The sequence below is a fragment of the Oryzias latipes genome, chromosome 16, assembly GCF_002234675.1.
Source record: "Oryzias latipes chromosome 16, ASM223467v1".
Taxonomy (NCBI): domain Eukaryota; kingdom Metazoa; phylum Chordata; class Actinopteri; order Beloniformes; family Adrianichthyidae; genus Oryzias; species Oryzias latipes.
In genome coordinates, this window is record NC_019874.2 from 19,955,823 (window position 1) to 19,973,484 (window position 17,662).

Genomic DNA, 17,662 nt, shown 5'->3' on the forward strand with positions numbered 1-17,662 from the left:
ACCTACCTATAGTTTTTTAAAGCTTATTCGATAAACTGAACCCTTTGGTACCGAATGCCATTGCTCACTCTTTTAACATTTTTCTCCTCAGTTTAAAAGAGTAAGACCAGACTTACATTTTTGTCTCAAAAATGTGTTCAACCAACAATACACAATTTTAATGATCAATAACTTCAAAATACTTTTTTATTATTATTTAGCAAGTGCGGAGAATTATGTAGTGGTTGACAAGTAGGAAGTGTTTCGGTTTTCGGCTTACGTTTTTTATATAAAAAAAACTACAACAACGGAATGTTTTTTAATATTTCTTTTTACACATTTAGGGCCAATTATAAGAGGTTTTCACAGTTTAATAGCCGTGTATCTGCTGAATTATAAATCTCTTAGGTAATGACTTTTATTTTGAAATGGAGCTCTGCAAACGCAGAAAACTCCATCAATCTTTTCTTTATAACACTTTAAACATTAAATCAAAGCATTTACAGATGAATCAGTACAGTCAGATACTCAACAAGGAAATCAAAGGTGTCCTATCTACGAAAAGCTAAACATTATGTTGAAACAGAACCCAGCAAAAAATAAAGCTGTTTTCAGTATTATTGTGAATGCCCATTGTTTTCATGTTTTTCCATATTTTTATACTGTAGTAAAATTAACCAGTTAAAGCAAGTAAAAAAGGTTATGCTGCTCCTGAAATCAGGAAGAAAATCAAATCTTTACTATAGATTTAAACAATTTAGAAATAGTCTCTGGTCCTGAAATTTGTGAAAGATATTGCACCAATAGAGATTCCATAATGTAGTTTGTAGATCTTTGCAGTGTAGTGTTGTGCAGTCTGGTGGCTGTGGGGAGGAAGTGCTCTTTCCCATGGCGGTTGGGTGTACTGGTCTGATAGCGTAAGTGCTCTTCAGATCCTCCACACAGCATGGGTAAGGAAGTGGGAGGGATGATGGATGAAAGTTTTACCAGCATCATTCTGCCTGCTGCCTCCTTTATTGGTGTTTGATGGGCAGCCTTAGACAGAGTCAGGCTCTAAGAACCATTTTGTTAAGTCTCTTGCTGTCTTTTCTGACTCCCTCCCCCCCGTGAACACAACAGCATAGAGAATTGCTCCACACACCAAAAGACCTCAGTCTCCTCAGCAGGGGGAGACAACGTTGGCCCTTTCTTTAAAGGCATCAGTGTCATCACTCCAGATCAGTTCTTTGTTTAGATGTTCTGTAAATGTTTCAGTCTAAGAAATTCAGGTTTATCTTGCTTTCCTTTCGAAATAATGGACACAGATTTGTCATCTCGCATCAAAAGCAGGAGTTTTGAATGCTTCTGAAATCAGACTCATTGCTGAACAGATGCCTGTAGCTTTGGATGCTTTGAAATGCATTGATGTCAAACCAAACTGTATGTTGTTGCTCAGCCATCAACCAATTAAGGTCAAAATAAATACATTTTAGAATAATTTATAAGACATTTTCTTGTAAAAAAAAAAGTGATAGATTTAAAGCATCTTCCTCCAGATCTCCAGAGGTTATTCTGGACGTTCCTCTGAATGAAGTGGTAGATATGTGGGCCTGGGTTATGGCTGTTCAACTGTAAAGCACCTGTATCCAACAGGCTGTAAGCACCAGATCATGACTTTTGCACCATTGTGCAGATGCAAAGTCTCCCAGGAAGTGATGTTCTTGAACTAGACTGTAAAATAGCGTTTTCTTTTGTTTTTTTTACCAAGACACTTAACCCTTAAAGTCAACTTTCTATTGTGTTGCGGATGGAGTCCCCACAGGAACAAATTAAGCCAACATCCCAGACCTCCGGACATTGTCCAGACATTTATCATAAAATTATAAAGGCCAATAATCTGCTCTTGATGCAAGCAGAAAACCAAGGAGGCTGGACTGTCTGGCATTCATTGATCTTATTAAAAAGAAATGCGATGGGATAGTGCTGAGCAGCTTCCAGGCTCCATGGATCCATGACTCGTGAGGAAACATTAGAAACAAAATGATCAAGTTTACCATAGATCTAAACAAACTATCCATCAGTAGTAGTATACAAAGTATTTTTGGAGACCTTTCTCCCAGAATCCCTACAAAAACTATCGCAGAAAGCCTTGAGTCAGAGCAGAAAAGCTCATCAGATACTGCACACCAGATTCAACATTTAATGTAGAAGAAAACAAGAGGTCTGAGATAACACAAAAACCATAAAGTCAAATCTGGATACTAGAACACAAGTTGCAAATACTAAACAGAACTTACATTGTTTTCAGCAAGAACTTGAAGCAGTATATCATAAAATTATGAGTTTCTAGAGTCCTTTCTAAGTTATAAGTCTTCTGTAAGTTTCTGTAAATAAGCGCTGCAGTTCAGCCATACTGGATCTTAAACTAAGTCAAATAAAAATATTTGTCAAACTGAGACAGCAGACAGAATATTCGCACTTCTTTTGGCATCTAGATTGCTCACAGGTGCCCATTATTAAACTAATCACAAAACCTATCAAAGTAATTGCACGCACCAGTCTTAATTGAAGGGAAGTAATTACAGAGAATACATATACAAGAAGTACTTTATTTCTTTCAAATGTTTTGTCTGTCTTTTGATATAAAACTATTTTTTGCAGTACAAGCACAGTACCATATTTAAATGTTCAGAGAAATAAATCAAATATTGTGACATTGTGTTATATCTCCTCAGAACTATTAGTATCGCAGTGAATGATAAACAGACAGTATCGTAAAAAAATAACTGACAGTTTGATCAGTATTGACACAGCCTCATCACTCTGAAGCAGGCCAGATCCACACATGAACAAACCTTCCTAAACCCCAAATCTACTCTTTACCAGTGTTATTGGTGTTACCACTGAAATGAGAAAACCTATGGCTGAAATAATAGTTATTTATGTCATGCTAATGAAATTTTAGAAGCTGAAGCATTTACAGCAAATGTAGAAAACATTTATCTAATTTGATTTAGACTTTTTAAACAAATATAAAATTGAATCATTTTTTTAACATTAGTTCTTCCATGAATGGATTGTCAGAAACTGTCACTAAAGTTCATCTTTGGGTTCAGAAGTGATAAAAAATGACAGGAATACGCTGAGATTATCTGTGTTTACTGGGTTGGAGAAAATTAATATTCAGTTCCATAATCACCAGTTTTGTGCAAGTAACTTTGAACTATAAAACTGTAATTCTTTACAAATTACTTGAAATACCTGCAGCAGTAGAATTTAACATCTGAAGTAAGGAATGTACTGCCAAGTCTTTCACATAGTGGAGCATTAAGGTTTTATGAGAATTACAAACTATACTGTTTATTTTTAGTAAAATGAAAATATTGGTTGCGCAGTTGCGCCCTTGGCATTGGTCTGTTTAGACAAGAAAAGTAATAATATGAGCAAATGTCTTTGAAAAAAAAAAAGAAGAGTAAAAACTAAACCTGAAGCTCAAGTGCCTCAGAGAAAAGAGAATGAGAAAACTACTGCTACATTGAGACAACCAAGAGGGAAGCAAGGAGAAGGGAAGAACTCAACAAAAGCACAAAATTAGGTCTCATAGGTTTAATGACAGCAAGTCACTAATTAGAAAGGGAAAAAATCAAGACAACAAACATAAGACAAAACTCCTCAAAGAAACACTGAACAAGAATGGAAAAACACACAGCACACCACCACTGAAGATCAAACCAGCAATGACTATAAGTGCAGGCTGCCATAATAGTCCCCAGGCCAACCACACAAGAGGATGGGGTCCATCAGGAGAAGCTACTGCCAACCTGCACAGAAATCAAAATAAAGAACCCAAAAACAAAAATCCACAACAATAACCATGACAAGTAACTAATAAAAGAAGGTTGAAATGTCAGCAGGTAGCTCACAAAAGGAATGTAAAAACGACAATGGTTTACTTAAAAGTAACAAAAACAGAGAATTAGTCCCACTCCAATCATCTTTTGATGTACCGCAAAGTCGTTCCGTCTTCTAATTATGATTATGGCAATTTTAGTCAAAATCAAAACACCTGTGTTGATTTCTAGAGCATAGTTTCTGCAGAGAGGCAGGAGTTCATTAGAAGTTAGACAACTGCAAGTCTGAGTTGTGGGCAGGACCACTGCCATGGAGCAACCCTCCCCGTCCCCTCTCTCCGTTGCTGAGAGCTTGGAGCAGTGAGCTTGTGGCCAGAGTATTTTCTACGTAACAAATTTGCTCTTTTTCTAACATCATGTTTTTGTCCTCTACTGATTTACAACAATCTGAATAAGAAAAAGCTCAGAAATGTTATTTTACTTTTTTTTCATTATATATGTCCTCCATCAAAAAAGGATCATGTTTAAAACACCCAAAAAACTTTTTTTTTTTTCATAGGGGTTCTTTAAAGTGTTATGTTCTATGAAAGCTAAGAGGAAATTTTGTGATTGTCATATTTGTTTAATGATCTGTTTTTATCCTCCTAAAATGCATTATGGTCCATCTTCTTTGAACAATTACACTTTGGGTGGTACATCTGTTGTGATGCAGTTACTGCTCACAATGAATAAAATCTTAGTTCAAAGTCATTATTACTGCCTTACACTACTTGGTAATGACAAATCATAATGATGAGTTACTCCCAACACTGATCATCACAAACGGATGTTTTGAAAGACATTTTTGAGCATAAAGAAAAAGTGACGCAAGAAGAGTATCTAGCAAAGTGTTCAGGAAATGATTGCAAGCCATGTCAAGTCCTTTGAAATGACATGCAGTGGTGCGTTTATTACTATCATCATTTCCTTTAGTATCTGACTTCCTGTGCCACTCTTAGAGATCCAGTGGTGTGCTTATTTTCATCGTTGTAAGATGCTTCCGTTTTTCTTTGCTTGAGACACCAAATGAGATCCTAACAGACAAGGTAGTAGTTTAAGGAAAAAAAGTGTCTTTATTCAAACACTTTAAGGATTCCAGAGAACCAGATGAGATGTTTGTGACAATGTTACTTCCTTTCTTTGTGCGTGGGAGGGTTTACTTACCCAGTTTCAAAATGAAATCACTCAATTCTATGGTAGTTTAGAAAAGGGAAGAGGTCATGATTGGAGTCACTTTTTCGGTTTATTACTTTGTTTGTTTTTTGTCATGGAAATTTACGGTCGGTTTAAAATTAGGCTCTACAGAATTTTTCTGTACTGAATGTGCTGTTACAACAAATATATCTTAATAAACTTTTCTTTTTTGTGATTTATCAAAGTTTATTGCTTAGTGTTTGCGATTAAAAGACCTAAGTGAATGTGTTTGATGTCAAACTCTCTTCTGGATCCAAACTGCTGTGATAACAAAGTGAAGAAACATTGCAGTCCCTATAAGTGCATTTATTTTCAGACATAGTGCTTATATTTAAGTAACTTTAAAAAAGTAAAATGCCGAAGACTCAGTACCCTTAAAAGAAAATAAATACTGCTTGTAGGCTAAATTTATTTTATGCGTTGCTTCATTTAACTCATTTTTCCAAATCCAAACATGACAGACTCAAAAAAGATGATGACATTACAGAAACTAATTGTTGAAAAAAAAAAACATGCACGGGGCACTGGGTACAAACAGGCTCCAAGTTTTAGTCTCTATACAGATCTGTGCATTTCCAATAAAAGAGTAAACTACTGATGCATATTTCACAAGTTTTTCTTGTACGTAAACTAAATGTGAGATTTTTAAAACATTGTCTAATGGCAAATTTGACATGTATAAGCATATTGCCATACCAAATTGCACATTATATAATTATGGTACATTTTAAATACCATTATTCTATGTATCGAAAAAGGCTTATATTCACTTAAAATTCAGTAAGAACTTTTAATTTTTTCTGATTCGAGAGTCATTTTCAGCTAAGGTTATCTGTTCATCACGAGATGCTCTTATGGATTAAAAAAATATGAAGGCAGCTACCGTAAATTAATGTGTTTTTCTATAAATTTTTACGCAAAATAAACAGATAATCTTACCTGGTTTGCATATGTATTACCTTACTACATGTAGGCAGTGATAATATAGTTGTGAAGCTAACCTCAACACCTTTTTTGTTGTCTTTCATCCTATGATCAAGTATAACCAAGAAGCATGTCTTCTCCAATCCCTTTCTAGCTGGTTTAGGAAAGCACCTTAAAAAGATGTTATAATCCACATGACAGCAGATTGCTATATATAGTTCATTAATATAAAACTTTACCTTTTAAATTAAAGTGTCTTTTGTGAAAAATCAAACAAAAACGTACACAAAAAAACTCACTTTAAAGCTGCTTTCAAAGCATTAAAGTCCCACTCCAATCACCTTTTGATCCATTGTAAAAGCATTCTCAGTGGTCTTACAGTCATGACTGTGCCATTAGCCTGCAGCACCTCACAACACCAACTAACATTACAGATGCAACAAAAATGACAAACAATATTGGGGCTATCCAGCTGTACTGTTTTGAGCCAGATTCCAGCTCAGAGGAGAAAAACAAACATGTACGTAAATCTATTTATCTGCAATCCATCAGACTGAAGCAAAGACGGGAGCTTGTAGCCGGCTCATTGTAGTTTGTACGTAACCACTAAAAGCTTTAGTAAACTGCATTTTTTCATCTACTTCTGATTCACAACAATTTGAATAAAGAAATACTCTGCAATGGAATTTTAATCCTAATTATTTTTAATTGAATGTCCTCTATCATGAAAAGAAATGCCACAAGAACCTGTTAAAAATAAAAACATAACTTTCATCAAAGTCAGTTATTATGCCCTTTATTATCCGAAGAAAGTCTAATATGTTTTGCTATTTTATGGAAGGAAGCTCTATGTTCTTGCACCCACCCTCTTATTTTGATCTAAAAATACCCACCAAAGTTTCTCCAAATATATCATTTTTTTGCCTTTTTGTTTGCCAAAAGCTGCAGAGCATCTATGGATCAATGTCTGAATAATTAGTTGGTGGGCAGCAGCTCCAGGTTATAATGTAAAAGATGCTTCATTATTTCATTATTTACTGAGGACATAGTGAAATAATAAAGCAGATTCAGAATCCCTGCCTCTTACCAGACATGTCACAATTCTTGGTTTAAAACTGTATGTTACACTATTGAACTGAGTTGTAGGGAAAGTGAACTGTTGCATCTCTACTGCACATCTTTGCACATGTTTACGTTTAAATTGTCAAACATGTATTGTACTAAATTAATTATATTTAATATATGAAAAACATTTTTGTGAATTTCTTTTGTTGTTGTTTTGTAATACACAATTGACCAAAATTGAAAACCACCTATCTGCTATTTCTTAGATTTTGAGTATGTTGAGAGTAGTTGAAGAAGTAAATCCTGCCCCTTTTTTGACATAAAGGTCACAAGCCAAAAACCTCCTATATCAGCATTGACTTCAATATTTTTTTTTTCTTGTTACCTTAAAAAATGTATTTTATTTAGATATGAGGTTCTGGCCATCAAAACCGTGACCCAAAAATCAAGGTTTGAACCTCATGCACATCTTCTGGATTCATCAGCCTCTTCCAAAAGGCTTTTCATATGTGCAAAGCTCTGCTTCTTTATTCTTCTGACCTTGTTTTTTCTCATTTTCATCTGAGTAAGTTGACAGAACAGCGTTGGCATAAAAATGCATGGAAACAATCAGACTCCAGCAAATCTTTGTAGAATGCAGAATTTGCTAAATTCCTGAATGAGCTTTAGTGGGCTGTAGAGATTAGAACAAAGGGAGAATTAGAAGGGCTCCCCCTTTGTTTACCTCCCACTGAGCCCGTCTCATGATGTGTGTGTGACCAGGCTTTAGCCGACCCCTGCCCTGCGCACGCGGGCTTTGTCGTCGCGCCCCCGGTGGGTCACCAGCCGCTGCACACAGAGCCTCCCTTCAGCGTCCACTGCACGCGTTCGCCGCAGCACGTCCCATCCATTCGGGAAAACACATGTTGCAAAATGACCCGAGGCTACCCGAAGTGATTCTCGGCTGAAAGGGAAAGATTACGCACGGTGATGCTCACAGATGAATGTGACGAATGAGCGCGCGCTGCGGCGCACGCATCCTGGATTCTGAAGAGCAGATAAAAAGGCGGTGATCACATAAGTAATTTCACAACAGGAAGAGCCGCACGAGGTTGTTTAGAGCGAAATCATTCTGCATAACGGTAGAGAATCTTTGCTTTTCCACACAATGTTCATGTGCTTTACTAGCAATATTACTTACTAACACTATTCCTCTAACTTACTGGATGGAGAACTTCGCTTCTCATTGTTGGTCAAAAAGCTTCGTTTTTGCCTTTCTTGATTTGGCATTAACTTTTCAAAATAAGACATTTTTGTTTTGACGTATATACCCTATATATCTTTAGATTGTTTTCATTTGAAGTTTGTTTTTCTTTTAGTCAGATTAGGAGGGTTGATACGGAAGTGTAGGGAGGAGTTTCGTTTAAGTTTATACTCGGATGCTTTCGTCAGTGCTGAAAAGGGCCCTCAGCTGTACGTGTGCATCAGAGAAACTGGCATCTCAGTCAATTAGGTGAGGCATTTTTTTCTGCTAATGTAATATCCATTAATGCTGAAATACTTTCCATTGTAAACCATTAGCATCTTTTATGATATTTGACGCGTGAGGATGAGCGCAGCATTTGTCTTTCTTGAGACAGAATTGAAATAATTCTGCCAAAATTTTGTCACTTTATTTTGTATTTTTAATCTTTTCTTTTAGGTATTTTCTGTTTGCTAATTGTTGGGAGGTGTGTTTCTGAATCGGAGGAGCTAAATTTGGACGCAGCAGTGTTTATCTAAAGATCGACCACAAAAATCAAGATGCAGCAGTTGGAGGATGACAAGGTAACTATTATAGTTTTTACATTGTTTCATAGTAGCAGGACTTTAAGATATATTTTTAAAATGAGAATTCTTGTCTTTTTATCAAAGCAACCTTGAGTGGGCGCATTAATCACAAGGAATGTTGCAGCTCAGAGAACTGTAACCCAGATTTTTGAATTCTGTCTTCTGTACTTTTCCACTTTGGTAGAGTGGAACCTGTCGGTGAGTGCTGAGCACCTCAGGACATGACTAAGAGAATGAGACTTACAAACAGGACTGTAGGGTGGCAAGCTAGAACTTGTTTGTCTTTTACCATTCTGCCTTCAACTGCACAAAAGAGTCAGGATATGCAGAAGTGTTGTACTTCTAAGGGTTTAAAAAAAAATAATGTTGTTAGTCAATGTATGTCTTGACATGCTTCAGAAGAACTTGCAGAATGTTTTTGCATTTACAAGCTGTTTCTGCTGAATGAATTTTGTAAGACCAAAATTTACCAGCACTTGCTTCATTTGGATGGATGTTACCTAAGATTGTTGGTTACTGTTGCAAGATGGCATGATGGTGGAACTTATGGGTTTGAAATATTCCATCAGGTTTTTAACTTATTCATGTTTTTATTATTTGAATTAGAAAAAAAAACATAAACCAAAAGTTTAAGTGTAGAATAAGAGGGAAACTGCAGTTTAGGTCCTTAAAATATCTGAGCTGTTGCATATTTGGAAAGTTCATTCATGAGAGGATTTGATGTTTTTTCAGAAAAATAACATGTTTTCTTTTCCACACCACAACTTTTCTTTAAATTAAGGACTTTCAAATTAGCTTTATGTATACAAGTTATTCTTTTACAAAGGAAGGCAGGATAACATTTGTTTCAACCACTAGATTGCATTAGGTCTGGTAATGTTTTTTCAAGCCTGTGCAGTACATTTTCCTGGCATATAAAAAGCTAAGATCGATAAATGTCCTTTTAGTTTTCCTAAAGTTCTGCCTCAATGGATACAAAACCAATAGGAATAAACTAGAACTCAGAACGAGCTGTTTTGAAAGTAGCTTTTCGACTGTAGTTTTAACTTCTTCCAAAGAACTTTTGGAGCTGCACAACAGGGATGAAGGTTCGTGCAATTTCCTGTGAGGCCTTGTTGCCAAATGTGCATGAACTCCTAATGCCGTGAACCAGGCCATGAAGAAATAATAATGCAAAGTTCCTCTGGTGTAATGTTAAACATGCATTTATCTTTACTCTAATGCAGCTGTATAATCACTATAATCAGTTTATAACTGTATTACATGGGGAATGTAACAGTGGGTGTTGAGCAACATGGGCTTGGCTGTTGATTTTACATGGAAGCTACATGAGACATGTATAAACAGACTTATGCAGAGCAATGGCTGCATATTTGAGCAAGCACATGACTCACAGCATGTCAGGGATACATCTTCTAAGCTATCATCTTCTACATGGGCTGAGCTGGACCCTCCTTTTTTTGACTAGCTGGAATAGATTACCGATAATGGTTATTTTTAAGATGCAGCCACAATGTTTAAAACTCTGACAACAGGTTAAAATTTCAGAATCATCCAAACACAGAAATCACAAGTTCATTTTTAATGAATGTCATCGTTTACCTATCTTCATTGTAATGAATTCCAGTATTTACAAGTATTTTCAAGTATTTTACTTACTGTTCTCAGTTGCTAGTTGAAATCATTTCTATTTTTATTTTCATAGTTTTTTTGTCCCCTTTTCTCTATAAATTATCCTGAGTAGCCAGATCTTTGCGTTTTCACATGTCTTTTGGAAAATAAGTGCAGCATGTTTGCCACAAAGGAGAAATAATAAAAAATGAAAGTGGCACAAACACTTTGCCACAAACACGAGCATTTTTGGAGTCAACCATGTATACAAGGCAATTGATGCCATAAAGACTTTAAATATAGATAGTTTATATAAAAAATATTCATGTTCATGCTACTGCCTACCTATGTAGCCACAAGGGGTCCCAGGTCTGGATCTCCCTGTGCTGGTCCCCAGCCCGGATAAAATACAGGGTTGGTTCAGGAAGGGCATCCGGGGTAAAACTCTGCCAAACCGAATGTGTTGATCAGTGACAGGTGATTCGCTGTAGCCACCCCTGAGGGGATCTGTAGGAAGGGGAACAACAAACCCGTGGTGAAAATGTATGTTAAACTGTGGTTGAAATACTCCCAAATTGTAAAAAGTACTTTTTAGTGTCACAATCTCCTTGTTAAACTCAAAAGCCTGTTTAAACCTCAGGTTTTTAAAAAACAAACAAACATTTTCTTATACAATTTAACTAAGAAAACAAAACTTCAAAGACCATAAAAGGGAGAGATGGTTGCAAAACTGTTAAATTGGATTACATTGGAATATAGTGTAAAACTTAACGACCCAAAGGTCTAATTTCTGCACATTTTAGCCGTGTTTAGATGCTCTTCCATTTACAATTCACAATTTCCTCCTGCATCCTTTCTGATCCATGAGGGAAAGTTAACGGGCGTCTGAAGTGAGCATCAGCAAACAATGTGCACTGTTTTTCTATTGCTAATGATTTTTTCCTGGAAGTGGAACGTCTGGTTCTTGGCTGACTTAAAAAGGATTGGCGGCATTAAAGAACAGGCTGCTTGTGCAGGGGGAGTATACAGACTTTTGAATTCGCGGTCAACTTGTTCCTCGTGTTGAGGCATTTTGTTTTTTAATAACACACTTCAGTGACTTCTATGATGTTTGAGCGCCACTGCACTTAATCTGTGGAGATAGTCATATCATGTCTTGTAACGAAACAGAGACAGACTTCTCTGCACTTGTCTTGATAGCCTTGTTTCTGTGTAGTAATTCGCGTCATGGATGTTTTGCTGACAATAATCCGTCAGTTTCATGACTTCAACCATCATTTTAGCGTTGTATCAGGATGTGGATTAAATGTAGGTATTTTGACTTTGAGCCAAATGTGACTTAACTTCTGCGTAGTCCTTAGAAAGCTGAATCAGGAAGAAAAAGAACACATGGTTATTAGTTCAGCACTTAATTCAAAATGAAACTTAAACTTGGGATTTCCATTCTTGGCTTGCTGCTCATTTGGATCCACAGCATCAATATAAAATGTGTTCAGTTTAGCTTTGGCAGGCAAAATTAAATTTCACACCCCAGCAAACTACAATGCAACCAATCATTATTAGGTGCATTACTGAGTTATTATGAGCTAAGCCCACTTTAATTAATAAACCAGCAGGAGAAAACATTCATTTACTCAGGCTGTCTTTAGCTACTTACAAAACAAAATCTCTGAGTAATACACCGGGAAGCATTTGTATTTTTTGTAACCTGCTTTCAGAACAGTGGTGCAGCTGATAATACGGCGATCTGAGAACAAGGGGTGTTAGCAGCTGTAGAAAGGCTCATTGTGTGTAATCGGCAGTGTCATTGTAAACAACAGCAGCTTTGTTTGGCCTGTGATACGCCTCTCAAACCCAGCAAAAGCTTTATCGGTTTGCTGCAGTCATTTTTTCATGACTTATCTTTTTCTTTTTCCACAGCCCAAGAAGAAGGTGACTCCTTACCTTCTGTACTGTGTTTCTACAGCAGTCATTGGCTCACTGCAGTTTGGCTACAACACAGGGGTCATCAATGCACCTGAGCAGGTGTGTGAGTTTATCCCATAATATATTCTGCAAGATTTTTCAGTTTGACAGACAGGAAGCTGCTGCCTGAAATTAGCCTTTAAAGGCTCTCACTTTTAAGAGATGTCACAACAATGCCCTCCTGTGGATGCATTTTAAAAGACCCGCTGTTATAAATGCATTTCATTTGTCATTCTTGCTGTTTTCCAGAAACTGCGACAGTTTTTTCAAAATGTGTCTACGGATCGGTATGGCGAGCCTTTCAGCCAGGGAACGATTACTACAGTGTGGAGCTTTGCTGTTGCCATCTTTAGTGTGGGAGGCATGATCGGGTCCTTCTCTGTTGGAACCATGGTGAATATATTTGGCAGGTAGGAACAGCAGGAGCAAAGAGTACAAAGAAAACTTGTCTCCTTTTTTTACTGTTGTGCTGACGTTTGAGCAAAATTTCAAAAAATTTCTCTTATTTTGTCAAAATTTGTCATATGTTTCATGCTTTTTGATTTTATCCATTTAAGTTTCTCCTCTTTATATTGTGCCTTGTCACCAGAAAAAAGTCCATGATGATCACTAATATTCTGGCCCTGGTGGGCGGCGGCCTGATGGGCCTGTCCTCCCTCACTAAGTCTTTCGAGGTGGTCATCGTTGGCCGCTTCTTCATCGGCGTGTTCTGCGGTCTGTGCACAGGCCTGACACCCATGTACGTGGGCGAAATCTCCCCCACCGCTCTGCGAGGAGCGTTCGGGACTTTGCACCAACTCGGAGTCGTCATTGGCATCCTGGTGGCACAGGTATAAGGGCGTTGTGTGGGGATTTTAGATACTGTGGATTTAAAATCACATGTTGGCACCTTTTCATGATGCCTTCACCATGTCTCCCCATGTGAAGATCTTTGGTCTGGAATTTCTGCTGGGCTCAGACGAACTGTGGCCCCTCCTGCTTGCTCTGACCATCCTGCCAGCCGTACTGCAGAGCATCATGCTGCCCTTCTGTCCTGAAAGCCCTCGCTACCTACTGATTGTCCTCAACAAGGAAGAAGAGGCAAGAAAAGGTGTGTATCAGGATAAAAATTCCCAACAATGAGACAGAATCTCTCTTTATATATGCATATTTAATGATGACTTCTGACTTATTGAACAGCACTACGCTACATGATGTTTCAAAGCCCTTTTAGTCTCTCTTTACATTATATTTTAACTATGTACCAACCCTGTCTGCATTGTTTTTTTTTTTTTGCAGCACTGGTGCGTCTACGTGGCTGTGAGGATGTAGACGATGACATTCAGGAGATGAAGGAGGAAGGGATGAAGATGGCCATGGAGAAGAAAGTCACCATCCTTGAACTCTTTCGCTCCCCAAACTATCGTCAGCCGATAATCATCGCTATCATCCTGCAGCTCTCTCAGCAGCTGTCTGGCATCAATGCTGTGAGTCGACATCACGTCTCTTGATAGAGCAATGTGGTAGAGATAACACACCGCATGTCAGTCTATGTTAATTTCAGGAGCGGCGTTTAATCTCAGAAGCATTCTCCGAGCTGATATCATTTTTTTGAAAAGCACATGACAAGAGATTCGTCTTGGCTTGGGCCTGAGGCTGAGTGAGGCAGACACAAGAGACAGAGACACTCACAGAGGAGCTTAATAAGTTCACATAACCTGCCTGACAGAATTCATTAGCAGCTCTTGCATTGGACTTGACAGCTACAGTGAAGCAGCTGCAGCCTGAAGCTATAGAAGCTCTGACATCTATTGATCCCCAACAAGAACATTAACACTCATGACCTTTAACATTCACCAGCCAGGCGGGAATCCATGTTAATGTAAGGTGGCCTCGATGGATTTTGTTGTTAGAGTCATTCAAACTTTCAACAAGTTCATTGATTATTAAAAAACAAATCCAGTTCTTCCATTAAGAAAGTCTTAGGAATGAAACTAGTTTTTTTCATGAAAGGGATTCTGGGATGTTGCTGAGGGTCCTCATAAGAGCTGCTGTCTTCAGGGCCTTCCACAACATTTCAAGAACTTGACTTTGGCATTCCATGACATTACCATGATTTCTTCTGTAACTGTTGTTTGAACAGATGGCATGCTTATGGCCATATTCATGCTGCATGACCTATTTTTTTTTAGATGTAGGTCAAGGTGGAATGATGGGTAGTTTCTACAATTCTTTGGTTAATTTAAAAGATTCTACTAGTCTAAAAATATTTTCTGCTCAGAAGAACAAAAAAACAGGTGTATTGTAAATAAGGATTTTACGTCCAACGCATTTGCAGATTTATTCCTAGCTTCCTTTTCTCTTTTACAAGCTTTTTTCCTTGAGCTTCAACTGGAACGATCCCTGTTTTTGATTAAGACAGTGGAATTGTATTATCATTTGTAAAGAAATGTTTGATCATAGATTTTCTTTTCAGAATATATCTTAAAAATTAAGTTTTAGAGCTGTGTATTTCACCAAATGTGGGCATTTTTAAGATCATGAAAGAAAACGTTTTGAACTTTATTTGGGTGAAGAATTAAATGTAATAAAATGATCAACACTGTGTTTTGTTTAACAGAGATCAACAGCAGAAAATAACAAAGACACATTTTCTCTCCATTCAGGTGTTCTACTATTCTACTGGCATATTTCAAACTGCAGGTGTGACTCAGCCGATCTACGCTACGATTGGAGCCGGAGTTGTCAATACTGTGTTTACAGTCGTTTCTGTGAGTATCTGCTGAACTTGGTCTTAATCCTAGCCCTTCTCATTCTGCTCTGACTCCAAACCGGTTTGTGTTTTTCTCCGGACATCAGCTGTTTCTGATTGAACGAGCCGGCCGGAGGACGTTGCACCTGATCGGACTTGCAGGAATGGCGATCAGTGCCCTTGTTATGACGATCTCATTGTCTTTAGTGGTAAATATGTCTGACCAAAGATCCATTAATAGAGTTGTAAAGCAAAGTTTTCCTTTCTGTTACTAAGTATAATCCCTTCTTCATTCCCATCATTTTCTGAGCAGAAGACAAACGAGTCTCTGAGTTATCTGGCAATCGTGGCTGTGTTCGGATTTGTTGCCAGTTTTGAGATGGGTCCAGGTCCCATCCCATGGTTCATTGTGGCAGAGCTCTTCTCCCAGGGTCCTCGACCCGCCGCCATGGCTGTCTCTGGCTGCTCCAACTGGACTGCCAACTTCCTTGTCGGGCTGGGTTTCCCTAAACTAGAGGTTTGTTTTTCATATTCCCAGACTCAATTACCACTAAAACATATGTGTGTGAGCTCTCAGTATTAAACATATTTCTTAATTTTCTAGGAACTTTGTGGTCCATACGTCTTCCTCATCTTTATGGTCCTTCTCATCCTCTTCTTCATTTTTACTTACCTGCGAGTTCCTGAGACAAAAGGCAGAACCTTTGACGACATTGCACAGGGATTTTCAGCCAAACCCGCTCACTCCCCGGTACCCGATTCTGTGGTCATCAGCTCTCCAGACAACAAAGAGCCAGCACCCATGTCTCCAACAGAAAAGGTCCCCATGGTGGACCTTCCTATAGAGAAACAATAAGAACTGGAGTGGAGACAGCAAGAACTTGAATAACCAGAGTTATTTATCATAACTCACATATAATTAATTTGTACAAATGCAGAATTTGTTTTTTTAATGATAAAATTGAACTTTGCCCATTTTTCTGACTTAGGATGTCCTTGATAATTGACTGAAATACCTGTAATCCAGACCAAAGCTGATTGTATTATCAGAGCTTAAAATCTAAGACATTCTTCAGGTTGGCTTTCCGCCTAGTGCCACATAAGAAGATCAACATATGTTCAAGTTCTCAAAGGTTGCAGGATTTAGGGGTTTTATGTATTGAGGTCAACCCTGAAAAGCGTTTTTAGAGCCCAGTAGTTTGACCCAAAAAAAAAAAAAAGATTCACTTGTCTGAAAAGTGCCTTGCTTCCATTTTAGAAGAAACTGCGTTTCAGGAGGTAGACAGAAAAACATGGAGGAAAAGCTGGTGATGTTCCTTTTACTTCAAAGTATTTAAAAAGAAAGGAATAATTGCAGACTGGAATGAAGTTTTTTTCTGCCTCTATTTGCTGGTCTTAACAAATTCTTAACAATTCTGCAGAAAATAAAATTGAGGACATATCATCCGCTAGATGTGCACAAAACCTCCTGAAGGTAAATTCCTTAAAATAATTCAAGCCTCTGCTTTACAGATTGGGTTTTAGAAATGAATGGAGGTCATGTCAAAAGCCATGATGCAGATGTGCCTTACATTACTTAGAGTATTTATGCTTTTTAGTATGGAAAATATATTACTGTACTTCATCTTTTTAGCTTCTCATAACTTCAGATCAAAAGTTACTGTACTAGAGGTCATAAATGTTCTCATGATTTAAAGAAGATTAACTTTTGCCAGTATAAAAAAAGACTGATAAATTAATGCACATTTTTTATAAATAATATATAGGCCAGATGAGAGTTCTTTTTTTTAAATAACACTAAAAAATATGTATTTATTTGAACGGCTGGCCTACAGACATTACCATTTAATGTATTGTTTGTCTGTGTATTTTGTAGAATGGCTGCTGCAGCACATGCTCACGCTAAGTGCTTTTAAATGTCTGTGTTTGAGCTGTTGCAGCCCTCGAATAAGCACGTTTAATAAGGAAGCACCTTTTTTTGTTGAGCTGTTTGCACTGTGGCGACTTGCACACCTCCCAGCGGTTGTGTGTTCTTGTCTTTCTCTGCATGTAAATACACTAAAGTTGTGCAGCTTCTGTCACTGCATTTCACATTTTTGTCAAATCTGTGACCTTCTCTTTGTCATGTCTTGCACTCCAAACCATTGCTATAGTGCCAGCAATTTGCTGCTTTGCAAATTCTACAATATTCACATTTGTCAGATGTATATTTTGCTCTTGTATTGTATTTTTGAGTAAATAAACACAGGCTCTAATGCCAAACATGTCTGTGAAGTTTAAAAGCTGACCATTAATTTAAAAAAGTAAAACATGAATTATTTCTAAGCATGATGGGAAAATGTGACCCAACACGAGGTCACATTTAAATAGGATCATGCTTTGCATTGAAGTAATTTTGGAAATATTTCTGCAGACACATCCCATATAGTTGACTGTTGCCCCATTCTAAACCAATAATATTCTGCAGTTACCTCATAGATACAAATAATCATTGTATTGTCTTTGTTGTTTTTTA

The 17,662-nt window shown here is 37.5% G+C and overlaps 1 protein-coding gene across 3 annotated transcripts; it reads left to right on the top strand.

The window, feature by feature from the left end:
• The first annotated feature begins 7,867 nt into the window (after positions 1-7,867).
• On the top strand, positions 7,868-17,413 carry LOC101167147 (solute carrier family 2, facilitated glucose transporter member 3). 3 transcript variants are annotated; one of them, XM_023964455.1, is made up of 12 exons: positions 7,868-8,152; positions 8,390-8,523; positions 8,713-8,837; positions 12,372-12,476; positions 12,666-12,826; positions 13,006-13,246; positions 13,344-13,506; positions 13,695-13,882; positions 15,062-15,166; positions 15,255-15,356; positions 15,461-15,664; positions 15,752-17,413. In XM_023964455.1, exons 3-12 carry the CDS (start codon positions 8,814-8,816, stop codon positions 16,001-16,003), a joined length of 1,545 nt encoding a protein of 514 aa, XP_023820223.1. In that variant the 5' UTR covers positions 7,868-8,152; positions 8,390-8,523; positions 8,713-8,813; the 3' UTR covers positions 16,004-17,413. The 3 variants fall into 3 exon arrangements, with proteins under 3 accessions (XP_023820223.1, XP_023820224.1, XP_023820222.1); XM_023964456.1 differs by lacking the exon at positions 8,390-8,523; XM_023964454.1 differs by lacking the exon at positions 7,868-8,152 and having other exon boundaries at positions 8,174-8,523.
• Positions 17,414-17,662: the final 249 nt, after the last annotated feature.

Coding starts and splice junctions, on each gene's coding strand:
- LOC101167147 (XM_023964455.1), top strand. CDS start 8,814: ATGCAGCAGTTGGAGGATGACAAG. Junction 13,247..13,343: donor TTGGCATCCTGGTGGCACAG/GTATAAGGGCGT, acceptor CCCCATGTGAAG/ATCTTTGGTCTGGAATTTCT. Junction 15,357..15,460: donor CGATCTCATTGTCTTTAGTG/GTAAATATGTCT, acceptor TTTTCTGAGCAG/AAGACAAACGAGTCTCTGAG.